The sequence below is a fragment of the Macaca mulatta genome, chromosome 1 (genome assembly GCF_049350105.2).
Source record: "Macaca mulatta isolate MMU2019108-1 chromosome 1, T2T-MMU8v2.0, whole genome shotgun sequence".
In the NCBI taxonomy this organism is placed as follows: domain Eukaryota; kingdom Metazoa; phylum Chordata; class Mammalia; order Primates; family Cercopithecidae; genus Macaca; species Macaca mulatta.
In genome coordinates this window covers 115,278,683-115,302,705 of record NC_133406.1, presented here as the reverse complement: position 1 = coordinate 115,302,705, position 24,023 = coordinate 115,278,683, and the positions used below count along the sequence as shown (strand labels likewise).

At 43.7% G+C, this 24,023-nt stretch overlaps 2 protein-coding genes and 1 long non-coding RNA gene across 8 annotated transcripts; 2 read left to right on the top strand and 1 right to left on the bottom strand.

The window, feature by feature from the left end:
• Positions 1-157: 157 nt before the first annotated feature.
• Positions 158-24,003, bottom strand: TDRKH (tudor and KH domain containing). 6 transcript variants are annotated; one of them, XM_015152259.3, is made up of 14 exons: positions 23,914-24,003; positions 15,879-16,027; positions 14,487-14,593; positions 12,654-12,843; positions 11,810-11,949; positions 11,392-11,713; positions 9,116-9,276; positions 8,772-8,944; positions 8,497-8,561; positions 8,068-8,219; positions 7,740-7,841; positions 7,386-7,482; positions 7,089-7,180; positions 158-3,023 (listed from the first exon to the last, which is right to left on the bottom strand). In XM_015152259.3, the coding sequence occupies exons 2-13, from the start codon at positions 16,000-16,002 to the stop codon at positions 7,128-7,130; spliced, it is 1,686 nt and encodes a 561-aa protein (XP_015007745.1). In that variant the 5' UTR covers positions 16,003-16,027; positions 23,914-24,003; the 3' UTR covers positions 158-3,023; positions 7,089-7,127. The 6 variants fall into 6 exon arrangements, with proteins under 6 accessions (XP_015007745.1, XP_077802840.1, XP_015007740.1 ...); XM_077946714.1 differs by lacking the exon at positions 158-3,023 and adding an exon at positions 6,157-6,902 and having other exon boundaries at positions 23,889-24,003; XM_015152254.3 differs by lacking the exon at positions 158-3,023 and adding an exon at positions 6,157-6,902.
• On the top strand, positions 485-3,687 carry OAZ3 (ornithine decarboxylase antizyme 3). The gene is given in 5 exon segments (NM_001128630.1): positions 485-718; positions 1,002-1,138; positions 1,877-2,052; positions 2,515-2,600; positions 3,432-3,687. Coding segments are annotated over 5 exon segments (708 nt in total). The 5' UTR covers positions 485-551; the 3' UTR covers positions 3,575-3,687.
• LOC144331192 (uncharacterized) lies at positions 19,764-24,020 on the top strand. Its single transcript, XR_013398155.1, has 2 exons — positions 19,764-23,662; positions 23,853-24,020. It is a non-coding gene; the product is annotated as an uncharacterized LOC144331192 (long non-coding RNA).
• Positions 24,021-24,023: the final 3 nt, after the last annotated feature.

Here is a 24,023-nt window from a genome sequence, read left to right as displayed (position 1 = left end):
CACTCCACTAATTTCCATAAGCCGTCTAGGCCCCTGAAGGCATTTAGTTTGCAATTCCTACCCTACAAGGTAGGATTCAACAATCTGTAGCAACCCTGGGTTATTAAGGGTAGGGATAATAAAAACACTCAACTGGTATGAACTGGGAACCAACTAATCAGGTCACCACTGGATCAGAGCCTTGGAAGACTCCTGCAGTGTCAGATACCAACTCTTTATTTGCTGGATTTTAGGGGAAGGGGAGTGTCCCCAGAGGAGCAGGGTGGGTGGGCACAAGTGCTCAGGCAGGGCTTTTGGCCAACCAGTACAGAAGTCTTCAAGTTCTATTTTTAAATCATTCATACAGCCATAACGTGCATACTAGTCGAATATGAGCCTTAGATAAGGGATTACGGTAGGTGAGCAGCAGAGTGGAGTCCTGAGGTGACATAAGGGCTGACCCCTTGTCCATGTCATAGTGCCCAGCGGGTCACAATGACACCAGGTTGCCTAAACCTCTGCCACCCACCTGTGAACCTCACTTTGCCACAGGGAGGCACTGAACTGAAAAACTGCCTTGTAACAGGTGTCGCCCCTCTGTCTACTCCCTTTCTTATATCAAGAGGGGAAAAACACGTAACTACCTCTACCCGATCTGGTCACCATACGCCTATTACCTTTACTGTTACAAGTACCGGATCACCCTCCGGGAGAAGATGCTGCCTCGTTGTTATAAAAGGTACTTGTTTTCATCTCTATTTGTAGTTGTTTATATAAAATGTAAGGAAAAAGTGTAAGAATTTGAAAGAATTTCCCAAATAGCAAGAAATAACAACAGAATAGGGGGTGGAAAGCTGGCATGGAACTTTAGAATATTTCCATCTGGTTGACCCAGGAACATAGAAACAGGCTGGACAACAGAAAATACAGATCATGCCAGAGCCTGGTACTGTGTATCTAGAAGTTATGTCTTCCCATCTCAGATTCCAAGATAAACTAATCTGGGTCTCCTTCTCAACCAGCATCACTTATAAGGAAGAGGAGGACTTGACACTCCAGCCCCGTTCCTGCCTCCAGTGCTCCTGAGTCCCTAGTAGGCCTCCAGGTGGGCAAAAGCACCGAGCAGGGTAACCACGACCAGCTTAAAGAACTGTATTCGGTAAGTGAACTGTGAGCTGGTGCTGTGACAGGGCAGCCCTTTGCTTGCATACCTTGCAGAGGAGCGACATTGGCAAGTTGGAAGATCAATTATAGAGGTAGATGGAATCCTGGAATGCATGTGTAAAAGCTACTTTTTATATAGACAAGGATTCTGGCCCACAGACTATAAAATCAAGGTCATACAGACGGTAGTGAAAATCAGGATGGGAAAAAAGGGAGTGGGGACAAAGGGAGAACGAACTTTATAGGACTTCTGGGACATAAAGCTGTTTAGATGCTATGCAGGATCTGGAATCCAGAACTTGCCCACATATCACATTGCAATAACAAGCCTGGTTGTAATCACGGCATTTTAAATAGAAGAATTTAGAGAAAACCCATATAATGAAAAAAGTGGAAATTATTAGTGAGAAAGGAAGCACATTATAAAGCTTTGTTTAAATCCTAAGCTCTCTGATGTAAACATTTCTAAGTTCCTAAATGGTTATCATACTCCTGCGTTGAAGTCAGCAGGCAGTAATACTGCCTCAGCTGGATTGTTTGATATAAAGGAGAACTCCATAATAGGCATAGGCTATTAGTTACTAGGACTAAAGGATATTATTGCATCTTTAAGATCTTGGCTCCGATTCTCCCAGGCTCCCCCAATCAACGCCCACCTTGCTTCAACGGACACACCCCAATCTGCCTGAGGTCTGATTTGAAGGCTAGAGGAGCATTTTTACTCCTTTTCCAGGCTGGGAACTTGACGGTGCTAGCTACTGATCCCCTGCTCCACCAGGACCCAGTACAGTTAGACTTTCACTTCCGCCTCACCCCCCAAACCTCCGCCCATTGGCACGGCCTTCTCTGTGACCGTCGACTCTTCCTGGATATCCCATATCGGGCCTTGGATCAAGGCAACCGGGAAAGGTGACTGAGCCTGGAAGGGAGAATGGGGAGGGAACAGGTAGGGGATTTCACCCTTCTATCATGTCATAGTACATAGGGCTAATTCTAGAGCTAGATATAAGCAATCCATTCACCTGGCATGCAGACAAGCCTGTGAGCTAAGCCAGGATCTGGGTTTCAAGGGATAAGAGTCCATGGGAAGTTGGACTCAGATCCAGAAATAGTTGAATAACGGGAAGTACTTTCTAACTGTTCATCTCAGTAGTCGTTTCTCTCCAGGCCCCTTCTGTGGCTTACATCCAGTGGTGTGCAATCTCTTGGCTTCAGAGAAAAATCTACCAAAACTAGTTTAACAACTTCCATTTCCTGGCTTGGGTGGGTGGAGGGCAGAAAACAACCAATAAGATTTTTTCTGCTCCAAGTAGGTGTCTTTCTGGATTCTGAGTTGGCCAAACATTTTAACTGTTTTTCTGTGGCTGCTAGTTTGACTGCAACGCTGGAGTACGTGGAAGAGAAGACAAATGTGGACTCCGTGTTTGTGAACTTCCAGAATGATCGGAACGACAGAGGTGGGGATCTGCTGTTCTTCCTTGCTCTTCGTGCTGAGGCAGCTGGATAACTCCTTTTCCTTTATAGGAGACCCTCTTCCCCCATCTTTAAAAATGCACCCTCAGGCATTTCAGGGATTCTTTTCTTCCCACCCACCGCGAAGGAAGTTAAAGTGCCTAGCATTCTGTTCCATCAAGTTACAAGTGGACTCTGAGGAAGCCCCTGCAGGTGGTGTTAGGGGCCAGACTGAAGGAGCACTGGCAAAATTAGACAGAATCCATTCGAAGGATGTGGTCAGCAGGACAAAATGGATCTCAAATATATTGAGCACGTACAATGTGAAAGGGTCAGACATAAGGCCAAGGGAATGGGAACATATTTAACCAGATGCCTGGAGCATATGTTACAAAAACCACAGCCTCTTGCCTCACGGAGTTCAAACTCTGTTGGATATAAGACAATGGATGGTGAATAACCATTCATAAGTGATAGCTACTATTTCAGAGCTTACTATGCCATCATTGTATTAGTATATAAGTAGACCTCACCAATCTCTAGTGTTAAGCACTTCATGAACATCTCATTTAATCTTAAATTCTCTGAGGAGGAAGGTTCTGTGATTTATAAATGGAAAATTTTATAAATGGGAAACTGAAGTTCTGAAGGACTAACTCACAGAACAAGTGTTAAAGCCAAGGTTAGAGCCTAGGTCTGTTTGACTAAAGCACATCCTATATGCCTGCACTACACTGCTTCCCAGGGCCACTCCCTAGTGGAAGAAATCAAATCTGGGGGCATACATGTATTGAGTTTTAAAGCATGTTCTAATCATTTGTTCTATCCTTTCACAGGTGCCCTGCTGCGGGCCTTCAGCTACATGGGCTTTGAGGTGGTCAGACCAGGTCACCCTGCCCTCCCTCCCTGGGACAATGTCATCTTTATGGTGTATCCCCTTGAAAGGGATGTTGGCCACCTGCCCAGTGAGCCTCCTTGAACGTGCTTATTCCAACGCTTTGAGGGGCTGGAAGCCTTGACACCTGGGAATCAGGGGCCCGAGATGTAATTCAGAACACCTTCCATCCTAGGAATAAAGGGTAGTTGCAATCATCAAGTGTTCACTGTTTCTTGGGTGGGGGCGGGGGTGGGGGGCGGGGGTGGGTAATAGGGTTGGCTGGAGTGGGACATACACCTTACAGAGCTAAATTCACTAAAAAGACCACAGGTACCCGAACTACAGAGGGAAAGTACCCAAGGATTTTTGGTTCCCTTTGCCTTCCTCCATGCCCCAAACCATTTCCTCATTTATTCTAACCATTTACTGAGCACTAATCAGTGAACTCCCTAGTTCAGAAAGACTAAGCTTTGTTGGGCTGTTTTTATCCATATATTTCAGTTGAGGTGCTACAGATGTGGAGAAAACCAGAGAAGACATAGATCTCTTGGCTTTGGTCCAAGTGGGGGATTCTCAACAGACAGAATAGGTAACAAAGAAGAGGGCATTCCAGGGAGCAGGAAAAGTACTGGGTTATACTAGCAGAATGACAACCCATCAGAATGGGCTGTAAACAGGTCAGACTTAAAGGCATATTAAAGAAAAAGACTTTTATACATAGTAACAAACTGCAGGTAAGAATGAGACATTACTCATTTTCCAGGGTAGGAAGTCTTACGATTTATATCAGGGATCTCTATCTTAAGAGTAAAGGTTCCCTAAGGAACTCTGGTAGCACCAATTCCAGGGCTGAGCATGCTTCAGTGAGTTCACTGCAGCCAACATTTGAAACATCAAATAAATGGAAGTCCCTTAAAGATTCCTCCAAGACTACATGAACTACTTCCCAGAGCTGTTCCTTCACCAGAACCTTTCTGCTAATTGGTACTGAGATTTTTCTTTTTTTTTTTTGGAGACAGCATTGGCTGTGTCACACAGGCTGGAGTGCAGTGGCGCAATCTTAGCTCACTCACTGCAACCTCTGCCCCCCGGGCTCAAGCGATCCTCCCACCTCAGCCTCTCAAGTAGCTGGGACCACAGGCACACACCACCACGCCTACTTTTTTGTATTTTTGGTAGAGATGGGGTTTCAGCATGGTGCCAGGCTGGTCTCGAACTCCTGAGCTCAAGCAATCTGCCCGCCTCAGCCTCCCAAAGCTTTGGGATTATAGGCGTGAGCCACCGGTGCCTAATACTGAGATTTTTCTGAGAAAATAAATTTTGAGAATTGTGGTTGTGAGAAAATACAGTTGCCATGTAGTATATAGGTAGACTTCACTAATCCCTAAATTTAAAAGACCTGTGTGAGGCATCCTTACGTGTTAATTTTTAATTTTCTAGTTTATCTTGCTTTATCCTTAAAAAAAGTTCATTTCACTTGCCATTTTTTTTCCATCCACATTACTATACATTTGTATTTACTTCCAAGCACCTCAAGTACTTCAGGGCTCTCACTGGAGCGTCACAGCACTGTCAGAAATGGAAAGATACTATAAGGAAACACGTTAAAATTTTGGAAAAAGTTTACAGTGGAGATCTACTCCTTAAAGATTCCTCCAAGACTACATGAGCTACTTACCAGAGCTGCTCCTAGAATCCAGGTTTCTCGAATCTTAATCTGGGCCTTTTCTTTTGAATAGTATAGGTGGGGTCTTACTCATATAGCCTAAACCTAAATTGGTTCTGGTTCTTAGTGAATTTTTTTGTTTTTTTGAGACAAGGTCTTGCTCTGTTGCCCAGGCTGGCGGTGTGGTGGCATGATCTGGGTTCACTGCAACCTCTGCTTCCCAGGTTCAAGTGATTCTCGTGCCTCAGCCTCCTGAATAGCTGGGATTACAGGTGCCTGCCACCACACCCAGCTAATTTTTCTATTTTTTTTTTTTTTTGAGACAAGAGTCCCGCTCTGTCGCATAGGCTAGAGTGTAGTGGCGTGATCTCGGCTCACTGCAAGCTCCGCCTCCTGGGTTCACGCCATTCTCCTGCCTCAGCCTCCCAAGTAGCTGGGACTACAGGCACCTGCCACCACGCCCAGCTAATTTTTTGTATTTTTAGTAGAAATGGGGTTTCACCGTGTTAGCCAGGATGGTCTCAATCTCCTGACCTCGTGATCTGCCCGCCTTGGCCTCCCAAAGTGCTGGGATTACAGGTATGAGCCACCGTGCCCGGCTTTTTTTTTTTTTTTTTTGAGACAGAGTGTCGCCCAGGCTACAGTGCAGTGGCGTGATCTCAGTTCACTGCAACCTCTGCCTCCCAGGTTCAAGTGATTCTCCTGCCTCAGCCTCCCAAGTAGCTGGGACGACAGGTGCATGCCACCACACCCAGCTAATTTTTTGTATTTTTAGCAGAGATGGGGTTTCACCATGTTGGCCTCAAGTGATCTGCCTGCCTCAGCCTCCCAAAGTGCTGGGATTATAGGTGTGAGCTACCATGCCCAGCCAGTGAATGGTTATTTCTGAAGTGACTTTAGGAAAAGAATATGAATGTGTATATGGGAGGGACACTTGCCTTTCTGTGAGGCAGTTGGCAGTTTTCACCAGATTTAGGCTCACAGCCTGCTTCCACCTTGTGATTCAATCAGAATTTGGTTTTAGAAAATTTTCTTGAGAACTTTATTCGGCAAAAAAATCCTCCGAATGATTTAAACAGAACTGTATACTCTTCCTCTCTCTTCACGGGTGTATATGTGTGTATACATATAGATATTATACTAGCAATTTAGAAAATTTCCTGAGCCTCCTGTCTCCTTTCTACTTGTATTTTAACTAAAGGTTACGGAGAAATAGCCGAAGCAGTTTCAAAAGCCTGTCTCCAATAACATATCAGCAATTGAGGATAGGAGGCAGTGTTCTCTTCCCACTTCCTGAGGCTTTTAAATATAATTATGCTAATTTTTGCCTTTGCCTCCTGATTCAACTGGAGTCTTTGAGTTCACCACTCAAAAGCTTTCCTTAACCAGAGTCACCTGATAAGGTGAGTCAGAAGTCTGCAGAATCATCACTTCCAATGACCAAAGCCTGACTGTTTCCCAGCCTTGAAAAGGATACAGCTTAGCAGTAATGTGTATCATGACTGGTAGAGGGACTGAGCCTGACGCTGAATGGCCTGGAAGTAACACAGCAGTATTCAAACACTGGAGGGTTGGGGAGGGATCAGGAGGTGGAATGGGGGAGACACACTTGTAGTGTGGTAGTCCAATTTTTTGGTAGTCCAATGGGAGGAGAACATGAATTTGGTCCACAGCAAGCCAGACTGTATGTATAATAAAGGAAGGACTGCATGGATCCTTTATCATATACTCCTCTCCTCCAGGCACCAGTTCCTATGCCAAATCCTGCCAAAGACAGAAATACACAAAAAGCTTGAAAGTGCTCAATCTGAGAGCAAGTTAAGCTGCAGGAAAGCAGCTGCAAAGAAGTATATTAAGACAGGGCACAGGGAAGAGGGAATCAAAGCAAGTGCCCCACTGTCACCCTCATTACTTTCCTGTTGCTACAGATAAGATGATAGCTGCACTCACACAGCAAAGCAGATGGCTGAGCAAGCTGAAGCCCAGACTTCAGAGTAAGTAGTCATCTTCAAGGTTATCATCACCAGACATGGAAGCAGCTTCTATTGGAGAGAAATAAGAAGGAGAAAGTTAGACACTGCCCCACTCTAGCAGGCACTGCCAGCGAGGCTCAAACGAAAAATAGACCTCTTGGTGCTCAATGACCTGACTAGGAACCAAGCCTTCAATTAACCTCCCTAGTCTGGAACGACTGAATGAGAAAAGTTAATCTCCAAAGATGCTCTAGGGAGGAAATACTGCTTGTACCTGATAAGCTGAGGCAGGACAGGGTATGTGTTATCTCTCCAGAGTTCTTTTTGGTCTCAGTGAGCAAGGTGCTGAGAGAGGCATCTGTTTCTGTGGCCTGAGTGGATGAAAACAGTAAAAACGGAGGAACATGTTGGCTTTTAGGAAAAAAGAGGCCACCTTTCATTCTTCTTATAGGACCTGGTTAAGGCAATTGCATTTGGCTACCAAGAGGGACAAAATGCTCCTTTGGTCAACTATTGGAGGAGCTCAAAGTCCTCAGGAAAGCTAACACAGTATCAGGACTATAAGTCCTTAGTGTCTATGTGCTAGATTTGCCTGGAAGCAGCACCCTGTATGACGACAATGGCTCACCATGTCCTTCAACATGTCTGGGACAGCTCTGTTTTCTTCTATGTCTTCAGGAAGCTCAATTGCGTATCCTTTGTGTACTAATTCTAGCCCAATATCAAGTTTCTGAGAAGAAAAATGAAAAGGGAATGATGTTCTCTCAGTAAGCAAGGGCAAATTTGAGGAAACAAGGCAGAAGGACTGACGCTTCAAAGACATTCCTTTGGTGAGATGGTGAGAAGGATCTTAAAAGTAAGAGTAATATCAGATAAAGGTTTCTGAGAAAGAAAAAGTAAATTAGGCCATAAATATACTGAAGATATGGTAAGCAGTGAGTGAATACCAGTCTTACCTTCCCATTGCTAGTATCATATAAGTAGATCTTTGGCCAAGTTGAGATCCCAGTCTGGACATAGCTAGAGATTTTGGCTACCAGAGGCTTCCAGTCAGCACAATGAGTGAGTCTATCAAACTCATCCAAAGCTTCCTCTTCCCATTGGTCACCTGGCAAAAGATTGTAGGGGTTACTGCTGATAGGGGTGGGGATTATACCCTGGAGGGAAGCTGGAACTACCCTTTTCTACTCAGGAAGGCACCTGTGTCTTCTCTGGTCGGGTTGGGTCCGCCAGGCAAGTTTCTGGCTGCTGCTAGTGTTGGTGAGGAAAAGGCACCTGACTCCCCAGAATTCAAAAAGCCTGGGAATGTGAGAATTCCTTCCAATGAACTGTAAGAAAGTTATTCTATTTGGAGGTAAGCTCAAAAGGTGGCATGACCAATTTACCTGAGGGAGCGATCCGTGCCAGACTACATTCTATTGCTTGAAATGGAAGGCTTAGGAAGTCACTCCTGAAGTAAAAGAAACTAAAATTAGAATCCTGGGGCCAGAAACATCTTCTTATATTGCTCTTTTAGAAAGAACCAACTAACATGAGACGATAACCATCTGCTCTCTGTAAACAGGTTCCCTTCCAAATCCCCCTGACAACTGCCAACAGCTCACCACTCTATGGCCAGAACTGAGTCAGTAGTTGGGATTCAGCTGACCTCAGCACTGACCTGAGAGCCCTGAGGTCCTTCAGTGGGCAATCTCCATTATCTCCAAAGTCAACAAAGTAGAGGTCCAAGTTCCCATTCTCCAAGGTGCCAAGGACCCTGGCTCGATACCAGGAACCATTTGTAGGTAAAGGTGCTGCTACAATGTCTCCTACATGCACAGTCAAGTCTTCAGGCTATATGTGGGGAGGAGGAGAAAAGCAGAGTTACCAAGTGGTAGGCTCATAAACAGAATCACAGGTGGAAGAAAGAACAAGTAGCTACTCCACAGGGAAAGGAAGAGAGTACAATGAAAAAGATCTGCCTTCTTTTCATTAAACCCCAGCCCTGTCCCTATGGCAACTCACCACACTATTCTCATAGTGCTGGGTCATCTCGTTGACAAGCTTATCCAATTGCAGGCTGCGGGAGCCAACGATCTGGATCCAGAAGTGGTTAGGGTGTTCAGAAGCAGAGACGTAGACTTCTAGGTACTCATCAGCATGGAAACTGAAGTCAGGACTGGGGACTAAACACAGAGATAAGGATGGTGGCCACATCGGACCCATCTCTGGTTGGAATGAAGAGATTACACCAGGGCAGTGAGAGGTACAAATACCAATGGCTGTTACCACTTTAAAATGGCAGGAGAGGCAACTGGATGAATCAAACAAGAATATCCTAAAGAAAGATACTAAGCTATCCTTTGTACCTTTCCATGTAACTGAGTAATAACAGCTTACATTCTTTGTCATGTGCTACATATTCAAATCAGTCACCAATTATAAAGAAGGTAAACCTCCATATGCTAGCTGCAGCATGGATCAGTAAAAAGATATGTGGACAGCAACCTTTACGTGGACAGCAACGGATGTGGGCCTGTTCCAGATCCCATTCTACCAATGACTGCTTATGTCACCCTGGACAAGTCTGTGAGCTTCTTGGGGACCCAGGTCCTCTTTGCCCACGCTAGCACCTATGTATAGAAGAGATAGCTCACAGCCTTTTCTTTTTCAATAGTGATGATTTTTAAAAACAATAATGAAACAGGCAATATAAAATCTGGCTGAGAATTTTACTTGTTGATAAAGTATGTCTAGGCTGGGCGTGGTGGCTCGTGCCTGTAATCCCAGCACTTTGGGAGGCCAAGGAGGATGGATCATTTGAGGCCAGGAGTTTGAGACCAGCCTGTCCAACATGGTGAAACCCCATCTGTACTAAAAAATACAAAAATCAGTCGGGGGTGATGGTGTGCATCTGTGGTCTCATCTATTCAGGAGGCTGAGGCATGAGAATCCCTTGAATCTGGGAAGCAGAGGTTGCAGTGAGCTGAGATCACGCCACTGCACTCCAGCCTGGGAGACAGAGGAAGACTCTGTCTCGAAAAAAAAATAAAAGTATGTCTAGAGAAACAATATCAGGTAAATCCAATTATTGGATGTATTACTCATTTGTTTCCTGTGTCAGCATTTCGCCATTTTCATCAGCTGTTTTATATTTAGAAAAATATTTATGTTTAGTATTAATTCAACTAAAATATTATTACCAGAAAGGATTATCTCTGATGATAGACATAAGTGTATTCATGAAACAAGCTTTTTATTGCTTTCTATTTTGGGTAATCTAAGCCAGTATTTCTTTTTAAAAAAATATTTAATTTTTTTGTTTTTGTTTTTGTTTTTTTGAGACAGGGTCTCACTGTCACCCAGGCTGGAGTGCAGCGGTGTAATCCCAGCTCACTGTAGCTTCGACCTCCTGGGCTCATGTGATTCTCCCATTTCAGCCTCTCAAGTAGCTGGGACCACAGGTTGCGCCACCACGCCCTAAGCCAGTATTTCTTTTTCTTTTTCTTTTTTTCTTTAGCAGAAAACCTAGGTTATTTGTTAAGCTGTTACAAAAACAAAACAATTACCATTTGAAGTACTTTTAGGACTTTATCCCAGACTCATTTGTTCTGTTACAGAAACTAACCTAGAAGGTTGGAAATTAAAGGATATAACCTAAGAGGTTATAACAGAGCAGGCTGGTAAAACATGGCAAAAGGAGCCCTCTCTTTCCCACCCTGTCTACTTATACCTCCAAGCTCCTGTGCATTCTCACCACATAGGTCTGTAGCTCATAAAAAATGCATACAGTGAAGGCAAGAATTATAGGCCTATTCAGAGGGTACCCAGACACAGAAAGTTTTGGGGCAAATAATAAACTACAAATATCCTCTTGGTTAATTCATCTTTGTTAATAAAGGTCACGTATCTATCTTTTGCTGGTGACAACTTATCTCAGTATAGTCTGTCTCAAGAAAGAAATGGTTCAGGTTGGGTTTTGGAAAAGGAAGAAGACTTTCACCAACTTTGCTCCAGAGTGGAAGAGGCACCAAGTTCTCTCCTGCAATTAGGAGCTGAATCTTAAACCTGCATAAATCATTTTCAGTGATCAACATCTGTATCCTCAAATGTCCAGCAACTATTGGTGTGGATTCTACCTCCATCCCATCTTCATAACATCTTACTGAATCTTCTGTCCTGACCCCAGCCATATTATACTGGCTGGTCACAGACTGAGAAAGCATTCCTTCTAATCTCTCCAATGTCTAAGCCAGTATTTCTATGTTCTATGATTAATGGGCTCCCTCTTTGTTACATACTTTCAAACATGGACATCTCTGGGATGGCCTGGGCTCCAGACTTCTGAAAGCTGTCATCACTAGGTTTCTCCCAGGAACCTTCCTTTGGCACCACCACAGCCATGTCGCCTCCTCCTTTGGGTGGAGGAGTCACCAGGGGCGCAGCCGGCCCCATGCTAGAACTGGTGTTTTTCCACAAAGCCGGCTCTCCAGCTCCACCTGGCTCTGTGATGTCTTCTCTTCTCACACTGATTGGCTGTTTGCGTGGGACTCTGGTTTCTGCAGAATGAGCAATTCTCTTTCGAAGTTCTTCATCTTCTGAAACTTTCTCCAGTATCAAATGCTGTGGAAAATAAGAGAAAGGCTGATACTCTGACCCGGGATAGAGTAAAAGGATCTTCTCATGCTCAGGTATAATTCAAGTCTATTAGCTACTTGCCTTGGCTGCTGCCACTTCCTTCTGTGTTCCTGAGATTTTTATAAGTCTTGATAGTAGTAATGTCCCTTCTGATTCTTTGTCACAGGTAATTTTGGCTCCAGAGGCCTTACAGATAGAACGAATCGTCTCGCCGCCTCTCCCTACATTAAACAATACATAAAAACCTGCCCTTCCCTCCTGGCCAACCTTAGCTACTGGAGAAAGCACTGTTTTGCATATACTAGGAGAAGAGAATCAGTTCTCATTTCTAAAGTGAACAAAATTCAATATGTTGAATGGAAAGCAGGAGCTACTGAAATTATTACTGTGAAAAGGAGAATACCATATTCTTTGTTTTTTTCATTTTATTTAAACTATACTTTGGCTAACTTCATGTCATTTTCATTTTGACCACTCAGCATGGCCATACCAGGTCATAAGATATGCTACATGGTGTGTCAGAACACTGGATCAAGGACAGGACATTTCTCTGCCTCTAACAGCAGCACTAAGCGATGCTCTAGGGGAAAGCATAAAAGGTACTCTCCAGAGCACTATCTTAAAAGACTTGAGATAACATGAGCATCCCAAGCTTCCCTTTAAAAATCAATTATAAGGTAAATATAATACATCTACTAGAACCCATAAAGAATCAATTTGTAAGGTTCAGATCACACAACTTTTTGAGGAAACAGGTTTGGTTTTACCACTAGTTCTGCAAACAGTAAACCTCTGGTCTCAACGCCCCTTTTTCCCCCCTCACATGGTAAAGGGGAACTAGGCCAGAAAAAATCCTTGGGAAGGTGTGAAAGAGAGGCAAAGGTAAAGAATAAAGGAAACAGTAGAGGAAGCCATCCAGTGGTACCTATGATTCTGCCCACAGATCTCTGGGGAACTGAAAGCTGCTCAGACACTGGGGTATTCTCTGTCAGGATCTGATGGATTGCTGCTTTGGCCTTGCACACCTGAACAGGAAAACCACTGATAAGCAGCACTCGCTCATCGCCTACATCCTCTGTGTCCACATCAATCCGAGCACCTGTCTGTTTCCGCAGCTGCAAAGAAAAGGACATTTGGCAGTACATTCTGGAAGAGTTCCCTTTTGAGCCCAGCTATAGACACTCTAAAACAAACCCTGGAGGTAGATAGAGTTAGCCAAAGGCATCAGCTAATGCTATCTATACAACCAATCCTCAGTTACTTTATATACAACCTCAGTTGTTACTATCTATACAACCAGTCCTCACCTTATGGAAGGAAATTAGCAACAAATATAACCCCAAATAGCAGTGAATTCAAACCCATTTATCTTTGTGTTTAGAATCCTTTCCCCTCACTAATTTTATTTGGATTAGAGAATCAAATATTTTGTTTTCTTGACATTTCAGCTGAACAATGGAAGATGGTAAGAAGAACCAGGTAGTCATTCAATATTTACTGTCAATTAATGAGAGTTCATTAATTCCACAATAGAAAAGGATAATTTGGCCAGGCACGGTGGCTCATGCCTGTAATCCCAGCACTTTGGGAGGCCAAGGCGGGTGGATCATTAGGTCAGGAGATAGAGATCATCCTGGCTAACACAGTGAAACCCTGTCTCTACTAACAATACAAAAAAGTAGCGGGGCGTGGTGATGGGCGCCTGTAGTCCCAACAACTCGGGAGGCTGAGGCAAGAGAATGGTGTGAACCCGGGAGGCGGAGCTTGCAGTGAGCTGAGATAGCGCCACTGCACTCCAGCCTGGGTGACAGAGCAAGACTCTGTCTAAAAAAGAAGAAGAAAAGAAGAAGAAGAAGGAGAAGAAAGAGAAGGAGGAGGAGGAAGAAGAAGAAGGAAGAAGAAGAAGGAGAAGAAGGAGGAGGAGAAGGAGGAGGAGAAGAAGGAAGAAGAAGAAAGAAGAAAGAAGAAGGAAGAAGAAGGAAGAAGGAAGAAGGAAGAAGGAAGGAAGAAGGAGGAAGGAGGAAGGAGGAAGGAGGAAGGAGGACGGAGGATGGAGGACGGAGGACGGAGGACGAAGGAAGAAGGAAGAAGGAAGAAGAAGAAGAAGAAGAAGAAGAAGAAGAAGAAGAAGAAGAAGAAGAAGAAGAAGAAGAAAATTCAAGCTATAACATGCTGACATTCACCCAGTCAAAAACCCATATTTCAAACTAAGTCATCCTTTCTCTACGGAGAAGTACTCTTCTCTAGAAGGGAAGTCCAAAAAGTTTAGTTAGCTAAAAAGTTCCTCTATTTGTTCTTTTAAAAATATACATAGTGGCTGGGCCATCCCAGCACTCTGGGAGGCCAAGGCAGGCGGATCACCTGAGGTCAGGAGTTCAACATCAGCCTGGCCAACATGATGAAACCTCATCTCTACTAAAAATACCAAAAATTCGCCGGGCACAGTGGTGAGTGCCTGTAATTCCAGCTACTCGGGAGGCTGAGGCAGGAGAATCACTTGAACCCAGGAGGTGGAGGTTGCAGTGAGCTGAGATCATGCCATTGCACTGCAGCCTGGACAACAAGAACGAAATTCCACCTCAAAAAAAAAAAAAAAAAAATATATATATATATATATATATTCACACATACACACACACACATACACACACACACAGAGTATGGGAATGTTTTGTGATATGGGGTCAGTGGAAGGAAACAAGAAATCAATAAACAGAATCAATCCTTGGGAAAGCAGACTGCCTGCTCAGACACTTACTTGTTTAATATTGGCTCCTTGCCGGCCAATGATGAGCTTCACAGCCTCCTGGGGAACCCGCATCTCTATCTCAATGTCATCTTCCCCAACAAATGTCAGCCGCTCTTCTGCACAGATCGTTGTTCATCAGATCAGACTTAGGTAACACCCAAAGCTATTATAACTACCAGTCCTCCCCAGAATCTGGCTGTCAAAGAGACACTGATCCAAGAGATAAAGTGAGGATCTCAACCATAGTAACAAGGAAAAGTGGCATCTGAATGGGAATTAGAAGATCCCAAAAGATCAGAGATGGGCATTTTCTCTGGGACACTGTTTCAGATGCTAAAATGGGAAAAACAGACTCTGCAATAAAGAGGTGCTGGGGTCTGGGCAAATTACTTCTCCTAAGACATGACTACTGGAGAAGAATGAAGGCCAAAGGTTGTCTGAGGGGTCCATTAGGCTCAGAACTTCTCCTGACTGATATGTACATTAAGTCATTTCTCTAGGTCCTATTAGATCCAGCCTTTGAGGTAAGTGCCTTTTACTAACAACTAGGGAACAGGAATATAGAAAAAAGATGAGTACAGAAATTAAAAAAGAACTCTTTGCTATGTTGATGTTGCTGAATCAAACACATCAATGGAGTTATGAGTTCATTTCATAGACTGGCTTACTTTGCTATGTAAGAACATAGCAAAGACTAGGCCAGGTGTGGTGGCTCACGCCTATCATCTCAGCACTTTGGGAGACCAAGGCAGGTGGATCACTTGAGGTCAGCCACGCTGGTGGTGAAACCCCATCTCTACTAAAAATACAAAAATTAGCCAGGAGTGGTGGCGCATACCTGTAATCCCAGCTACTAGGGTGGTTGAGGCAGAAGAATTGCTTGAACCCAGGAGGCAGAGCTTGCAGTGAGCCGAGATTGCTCCACTGCACTCCAGGGTGGGCAACAGAGTGAGACTCCATATCAAAGCAAAAAAAAAAAAAAGACTAAATAATTTTAGTCAAAGATTCCTCACAGAAAGCCAATCACAATACCTGAGTCAGGCATGGAGGCACATGCCTATAATCCTAGCACTTTGGGAGGCCGAGGTGGGCAGGTTGCTTGAGCTCAGGAGTTCAAGACCAGCCTGGGCAACATGGCAAAACCCCATCTCTACAAAAAATACAGGTGTGTGGTACACGCCTGTGGTCCCAGCTACTTGGAGGCTGAGGTGGGAGGACTGCTTGAACCCAGGAGGTCGACACTGCAGTGAGCCAAGATTGTGCCACTGTACTCCAGGCTAGGTGACAGAAACCCCACAAAAAACCCACACAATACCTGGCAAGGAAAGAGTTTTTTTTCAATTTAACAAGGCAGGAGCATGTCTGAACATTTTCACATGTACAGTCATAGGGTTCACATACCTCTGCTTTCCCTATACCTGCGGTATAGGATATAGGCAATTGTTGCACTGGCTGGGATCCCGAGGCCCAAGGCTATTTTCTGAATGGTGGACAGGCTTGTCCAAGAAGTTCGTTCAGTGGACATTTTCCACTGTACTCTGACTTACATCCTGAAACAAGCAAAGCAGGGAAAAGAGGGAGCTTTCATCCAATACTTGTATGAATAGCAGAGAGGCATGGGAGCACATTACTATTGAAAAGAATACTACTGCCTACCTTCCAATTTCAAGAGCTTCAGCAATTTCAAAATTTATTTCATATAAAAAGGGCTCAGGGTATTTTTTTAAAGTTAGCTAAGGTACACATAGAATTAAATAGAAGCATACTTCACTTTCCCCACCCAAGGAGAACTGATCAGTTTTAAAAGACAAACCAAAAAAAAAAAAAAAAAAAACAACTAAATGAATCAAATATTTAAAATATATATACTTGGGCCGGGCGCGGTGGCTCAAGCCTGTAATCCCAGCACTTTGGGAGGCCGAGGCGGGCGGATCACAAGGTCAGGAGATCGAGACCACAGTGAAACCCCGTCTCTACTAAAAATACAAAAAATTAGCCGGGCGCGGTGGCGGGCGCCTGTAGTCCCAGCTACTCAGGAGGCTGAGGCAGGAGAATGGCGGGAACCCGGGAGGCGGAGCTTGCAGTGAGCCGAGATCGCGCCACTGCACTCCAGCCTGGGCAACAGCGTGAGACTCCGTCTCAAAAAAAAAAAAAAAAAAAAAAAAAAAAAAAAAAAAAAAAAAAAAAAAATATATATATATATATACTTAGATTTCATATTAAATTATTTAAAATTACTTATCTAAGTCCTTTTATGCCTCCAGGGGTTTCCAGAAGCTGCTGCCTCTGCAAGTAATACCATTCCAGGCTTAGTAAAGGCCTTACTATTTACCTTTGTTGGAAGTACAGTCTTCATTTACTGTCTCTACTTTTGGTTTCTATTTATTTACTCCTTAATGAACAGTGAAATGGGGTTCTTCCCTACTCCATCACCAAAACTGTAACTTCCCAGATAATCAACCCAGAGGGCATGCATGGAGCCTTATCTCATCCATCTCTCTGCAGTAGCAGGAAGGTGGCCACTCCTTCCACAAAACTCTTTCCTTGGTTTCTGTGCCCTCTTTCTGTTGGTTTCCTTTTATTTCCCTGGAGGGTCCTTCCAAGTTTGGGCTTCTCATCCTGTGCCATCAATTGTTAATGTCACTCTGCTCTCTTTAGACCATTTCATCCACATATGTGGGTTCAATTACTACCTATATGTTAATAACATCAACAATGCTGCATCTGGCCTGATTGAGAAGCCCAAATCTTATTTAGACCACTGTAATGGCCTTCTTACAGGCTTTCATGCTGAGTTTCTCTCTGACACTGTATCTTCATTTTGCTGCCAAGCAAACTTTAATGTGTTCCTCATTATATTTCCTTATTCCACATAGTTTCTCAGCCTCCCTCTCCACTCAAACCTCTCATGCTGCCTCCTCCAACCTTTCTCAACTGAGGTCCTTGCTTTCTATTTCACTGAGAAAGTAGAGCATTCAGAGAAAATATCCACAAGCTTCTACACATTTTCCCACCTACCTCCACCTGTGCCTAAATGCTTGCTGTTCTCTCCTGTGACCACAGATGAACTGTCTCTGCTCCTAGCACTGAAGTCTTTCATAAAAGCACTGCTCCACAAGTTCTCCTTGCTTCTCCTGCATTATTAACATTTTCTTTCCCCTCTACTAGACAGTCCCATCAGCAGACAAACATTCTCCGTTCTTAAAGAAAACCCTGGATTTCACTTCAACTACTTCCCATTTCTTTTCTTCCTTTTAAAGGAAAACTTGAGTGTCAATATATCTGTCCTCAAGTTCTCTTCTTAAATCCACTCTAACTGCTCACATCAGGGTCACCAATGATTTTACATTGCTCAATCCAAAGACTGATTCTCAGTTCTCATCTCACCAGATGTCCCCACAGTATTTGGCACAGCTGGTGATTCCCTCTTCTCTGAAACACTTTCTCCATAGCACACCCTCCTGGTTTTCCTCTTTCCTTTCTGGCTATTCCATCAGTCTCCCAGTTGCTGATTTCTTCGCATTTTTCTATCCTCTAAACACTGGAGTGCCTCGGGGATCTGTCCTTTGCCCTCTTCTCTGTTCTACCTCATTTCCTTGGTGATCTCAAGTCTCATTCACAGACTGGCGTTAACTCCTATCTATATGCTGATAACTTCCAAATTAATAGATCCTTGTAGGACCCTTCTCAACTGCCTACATGGATCTCCATTTGATGTTTAATATACATCTCAACTTAACACTGAGCTCCCGATTCACCCCCTTGCCATAATCTTTGCCATCTCAGCAAATGGCAATTCCTTTTTTTTTTCTTTTGAGACAGGGTCTTTCTCTGTTGCCAGGCTGGAATGCAGTGGTGCAACTATGGCTCACTGCAGCCACAACCTCTGGGCTCAAGCAATCCTCCCACCTCTCAGCCTCCCAGTAGCTAAGACTACAGGTGCATGCCACCACGCCTGGCTAATTTTTGTATTTGTTGTAGAGAGAGTGTTTCACCATGTTGCCCAGGCTGGTCTTGAACTCCTGGGCTCACGTGATCCACCAACCTCAGCCTTCCAAAGTGCTGAGATTACAGGGGTGAGCCACTGTGCTCCGCCTCGACTGCATTCTCTTACTTCGTCATCCTCTCTCTCACACTGCACACTTAGCCTGTCAACAAATCTTATTTGCTCTACCTTCAAATTATCCAGAATCTGACCACTTTTTCTCTTTGCAGTTCTATGACCCTGCTCTAAAATACCATCTTTTCCCTAGATTACTGCATTGCCTAATGACGTTCCTGCATTTGCCATTGTCCATTCAGTTTATTCTCAGCACAACAGCTGGAGTAAGTACTATGTGCTAGATGCTATTGTGGCACTAAAGACACAAAAATGAAGAGATAAATGTGTTGAGTAGCTACTATGCCAGGCACATTACATAATTTTATTTAATAGTCATATAACCCTGTAAAGTAGGAAATATTAATCCTATAGAAGAGTACACACGCTTGAAGAGGTTATCTAATCTCTAACCCAGAGTCTGGGTTATTATTTGCGTGTAAAAAACCTTGTAAAGTGATTTTAGAAATCCTTCCCCACCCTTCTTTTTACCTAAACTCTCAGGGTAACAGCACCTGCATTTTTATTCTTTATTTTGATTAACACATCCAATTCAAAATTAATACTGACAGAAAGTATTGTAGGTGGTTAAAAAAACACTGAAGACTAAAAAAACTAAAGATAGGTAATAAAAAACTGAAAACTAAATATCTGTATTTCTAGATATTACGATCAAGTAGAATAAAGCAAGCTGGCTTTAAATGAGATTTGCTTAAAAATGAGTAAATGTAACTTTGCTATAATTTGCCTCCAGGTACAAAAATTCAACCCAAATAATTATAATAAACAAAAATGTATTTCACCTTGGGGGGAAAATCTGGCTTTATCCTGGTAAGGCTAAAAACATACTCACTAATACAAAACCTACTGTGGAATAAAACTTAGGCTTTCAGAGAAAGCACAGCCGATCAGGAAGAGTGAAGAGAGAAAGGAGAACATCTAGCACCGAAATCTCACTGAGGAGCAGATAGAGTCAGGTAAGGGAGGCTGGAGGTAGGTTTCTTACAACAGTCATCCTTTCTTATCCTCGAGAAATATGTTCCAAGAACCCCAGTGGATGCCTTGGAGTACTGAAAACTACAGGTTTTTTCAATGTGATAACCAAGATGGCTACTAAGTGACTAAGAGGCGGGCAGCATATACAGCATGGATACGCTGGACAAAGGCAGGATTCTCATCTGGATCAGGATGGAGATTTCACCATGCTAGTCAGAATGGTGCACAATTTAAAACTTAAGAATTGTTTATGCCAGGCGCGGTGGCTCAAGCCTGTAATCCCAGCACTTTGGGAGGCCGAGACGGGCGGATCACGAGGTCAGGAGATCGAGACCATCCTGGCTAACACGGTGAAACCCCGTCTCTACTAAAAAAAAAAAAAAAAAAAAGAATTGTTTATTTATGGGACTTCCCATTTAATCTTTTTGGACCAGGATTGACTATGGGTAAATGAAAGCAAAACCACGGAGAAGGGGAGACTACTACACTGTCATACAGATGACCAGAATTTGCATCTGGCCTCAGAGTTTTACTGATCAATAGAACTGAATAAAGTTCTTCAGAGAACTACCAGAAGTTTGCCAAATCTATTTTTTCTATATTCTGGTTTTAAACAAATTTAATCCACCTTCTTGCCCGGACTCGCAGCCTGAGCAAAAAATAAAACCGCCTTTTACTACTGGGGTGGGGGATGGGTACCTCTTTTCAAATGCGTTGTCTACTTTGGGTCATTACTCAGTAAATTCAGTATATCATTTTTAGAGACTATCAATCTGAGGGAATACTGTTCTCTCCTGACCTTTCTAGAATGTAGGACAGAAAGGGTTGAGTTTAATGTAGGCTGTTTGCTTTCATTTATGAGGTTCTTTCTCCAACTCATTGGATAAACATTAGCTTCTCTTTTTTTAAATAGGCTGCAAATAAAACTCTTCACCACCCTGAAAATTTGGATGGTATTATATAAGCATCTTTGTATATACCAAAGGAAACAAATTGTTTCATAAAGGAGATTTTTGGCTTAAGTAATTCTTGAATACATACTTCCCAAACTGCTACTTTCCTACATTGAGATGGTTTATTCTTGGTTTATTCCAGAAAGGATTTGACTTCTTTTGTCCTCTGATTACTTCAGATATTTTCTTTTTTCTTTTTTTTTGAGACAGAGTCTTGCTCTGTTGCCCAGGCTGGAGTGCAGTGGCACGATTTCAGCTAACTGCAACCTCCACCTCCCGGGTTCAAGGGATTCTTCTGCTTCAGCCTAATGAGTAGCTGGGACTACAGGCACCCGCGACCACGCCTGCCTAATTTTTGTATTTTTAGTAGAAACAAGGTTTCACCATACTGGCCAGGATGGTCTCAAACTGCTGACTTTGTGATCCCCCCGCCTCGGTCTCCCAAAGTGCTGGGACGGATTACAAGGCGTGAGCCACCGTGCCCACTTAGATATTTTCTTATATGACCACTCAAGTTCCTAGCTTGTCTCCATTATTAATGCGTCTTGGTTAAATAGTGCTACCTCCTTATGTGCTGAGCATGTTGGGGACAGAAGGAGGAAGAAGAATTTCTACTTGGAAACCTTCATAGTCTAGAAAACAAACGCCAAAACAGGCTGGGTACAGTGGCTTTTGCCTGTTAATCCCAGCACTTTGAGAGGCTGAGGTGGGAGGACTGCTTGAGATCGAGTATTCAAGACTAGCCTGGGCAACACAGTGAGACTCTGTTTCTACAAAAAGAAAAAAAAAAAAAAAATTAACAGAGGCCCAAAGGACTAGCTGGGCGTGGTGGTGCACACCTGTAGTCCCAGCTACTCAGGAGGCCAAGGTGGGAGGATGGCTTGAGCCCGGGAGGTGGACGCTGCAGTAAACTGATCACACCACTGCACTCCACCCTGGGCAACAGAGTGAGAATTTGCCTGAAGGGGTTAAAAAAAAAAAAAAGTATAGGGCAAGATGTGTGTATGTTATATGCAAATACTATGCATCTTATACAAGGGACATGAGAATCTATGGATTTGGGTTCTGTGGGGTTCCTGGAACCAATCCCCCGCAGATAATGAAGGGAGAGACGACTGTATAAATTCTTGGTCAATGTGACAGCTGAAAGGAGCTAGAACCTTAAGGTTTATTTCTTAGATGGTGCATAGCTGAAAATCATCTCATTACAATACAACTCATTTTCCTTCTGCAAACCAATACTACATGAATGAACTGCAGTAAATGGACATTTATTCAAGCCAATAAGTATCGAGTTCTGATGTGTGCTTCGCACTGGGGACACAACAGTCAAGATAGACTTGGCAGCTGCCTTCATGGAGTTTCTTGTCTGGCATGGAAGATCCTGACGGGCAGGAGTCTTTAGGTCTTAAAGGCTTTGGGAAACTGAAATCTAGCCCTATGAACAAGAATGAACTTGATCTGTATTTTCATGCTGTTTGCTTCTAAAAACACCTTTTTGGCCATAATTCATGCTTATGGGGCATAGAAATCAAAAGATTTTATAACCAGAAGGGACTACAGAACTTATTTGATTCCATTAATAATGTTCAATTTGGGAAACTGAGGCTCAGGGATAGAAAAGTATTGATCTAAGGTCACACCACTAATTAGTCATTTCTACACAATACAGTGTGCAAGGGAAATAAGTCTGTTTTGATGGCCAGTCATAATCACACCTCTTTACAGAGGCCCAAAGGATTAGCAGAACTTTTGTTTTCCAGTTCTGACACTATCAAGTGCCGAGGGGCCTCTGCAGCCAAGGCCCCTCAATCTCGATCCCCTACACTGGGTTGAGTTACATTGCTATGCGCTTCCACAGGATCCCCAATACGCCTTCATTCACACATGCCATGCTTGTCATTCTTGATTAACATCTGTGTCCGTGGTGAGGAGAATGAATTGAAGGCAGCAACGGTAGCTTCAGGAGACCAATCAGGGACTAGTCCAGGTGTCAATGATGGAGTTGGAAAGTAGACGAATTGGAGAGTTTGTTGTTGTTTGGATAGAGACAGAGCCTTGGTCTGTCACCCAGGTTGGAATGCAGTGAATGATCATAGCTCACTGCAGCCTTGAACTCCCACAATCATCGGGCATAGCTGAGATTATAGACGTGGCTTTTTTTGGCTGACTTCTATTTGAAGCAAAAGGTAAATTTCACTAACTCCTCTTCAGACATTACAAATGAATTTGTGCTAGTTATCAGCTGATGTCTCAAAAATGAGAATTTACTTGATCTGTCACTATGGTTTTGTTCACAATTTTCATATCCTTTCAGTTGTAGGTTTCTCTTAAAGAGAAATGGAAAATAATATAATGTAAACGGGGATAACTGCGTAGTACTGACTGCTAGTTTGTGTTTGATTTTATTACTTAAAAATTGAATGGGAAGGAGGAAAAGACTAGAACTTAAGACCACAGTTCCTAGGGGAAGCTAAGAAGAGGAGATGAGGATCATTGCTGAGTGAGGTATGTGGTTAGATAACGGTTTTCAGTAAAAGCTAACTTTGAAATTTCCTGACATTTGTATTGAACAATTGCCAACAACTATCTGATATGCATTGCTAAGGCTTACTTTATCATTTAAAATGACAGGAGTCAAATAGGATGTGATCAGGAGTCAAATCACATTGTTAAGCTTCATGAAAGCATAGATAACTCATTCCAGTATCTCCTAATAACCAGAACCTACCAAGGACCTACAACATGGTGACATGCTTGAATCGAAGCAGCCCAATGTTCTCATCCTTGGTACGTTTTATTTTAAACTCAGTAGAAAAAAAAAAGCGTCAACTCCTTTCTCTCAAAACAAGGAAAGGGTCTAAAAGTCAGTCTTTCTAATGGGGGTCTCCAGCCAACCCCCACGATGATACCTGCATTAAAGAATAAGGAGGGATACTGGAAAAACAAAAACCCCAAAGTATTATTCTGACAACTGTCAACAGCCATCCTATTAGCGATAACTAAAGAAAAAGCTGGGGAAAGTTAAAGGCAAAGTGATACATGGATGGCAGCTCTCCGTCTCAAAAAGGCCCAGTGGACGAGTGTGAACTGACTCAGGGCAAACACAAACGCTCCTGCACCGGGTCCGCTGTGGCGTAAGCATGTGACCGGAGCATTTTCCTCAGATATAGTTACGAGTTCCCAGTGGGTCAAGTTGCCCCCGAGCGGCGTCTCACAGCCCAGGGCTCTGACTCCCGCCCCTGCGCCCCACATCCTTCCCTCGCCCCGGAGCACGCCATACCCCTCCCTTCCCTCGATCCCGCATTTCCGTCTCCTAGTGGCCAGGGCTGCCCATGACCCAGTCTTTCCCACTCCCCAAACCTTCGCTCTCCATCCCCGCCTTTACCGCTGCTCCAGTCAGCCGTCGAGCGCGCCGCCTCGCGCCTCACCCCAGCTGCAGCCACAGCCGCCGCCGCCTCCCACTCACACGGCGACTGGGAGGCCCGCCTGCGGCGC

Coding starts and splice junctions, on each gene's coding strand:
- TDRKH (XM_015152259.3), bottom strand. CDS start 16,002: ATGTCCACTGAACGAACTTCTTGGACAAGCCTGTCCACCATTCAGAAA. Junction 11,714..11,809: donor AGGAAGTGGCAGCAGCCAAG/GCAAGTAGCTAA, acceptor TATTTTCCACAG/CATTTGATACTGGAGAAAGT. Junction 9,277..11,391: donor AGAGATGTCCATGTTTGAAA/GTATGTAACAAA, acceptor CTCTGTGTTTAG/TCCCCAGTCCTGACTTCAGT.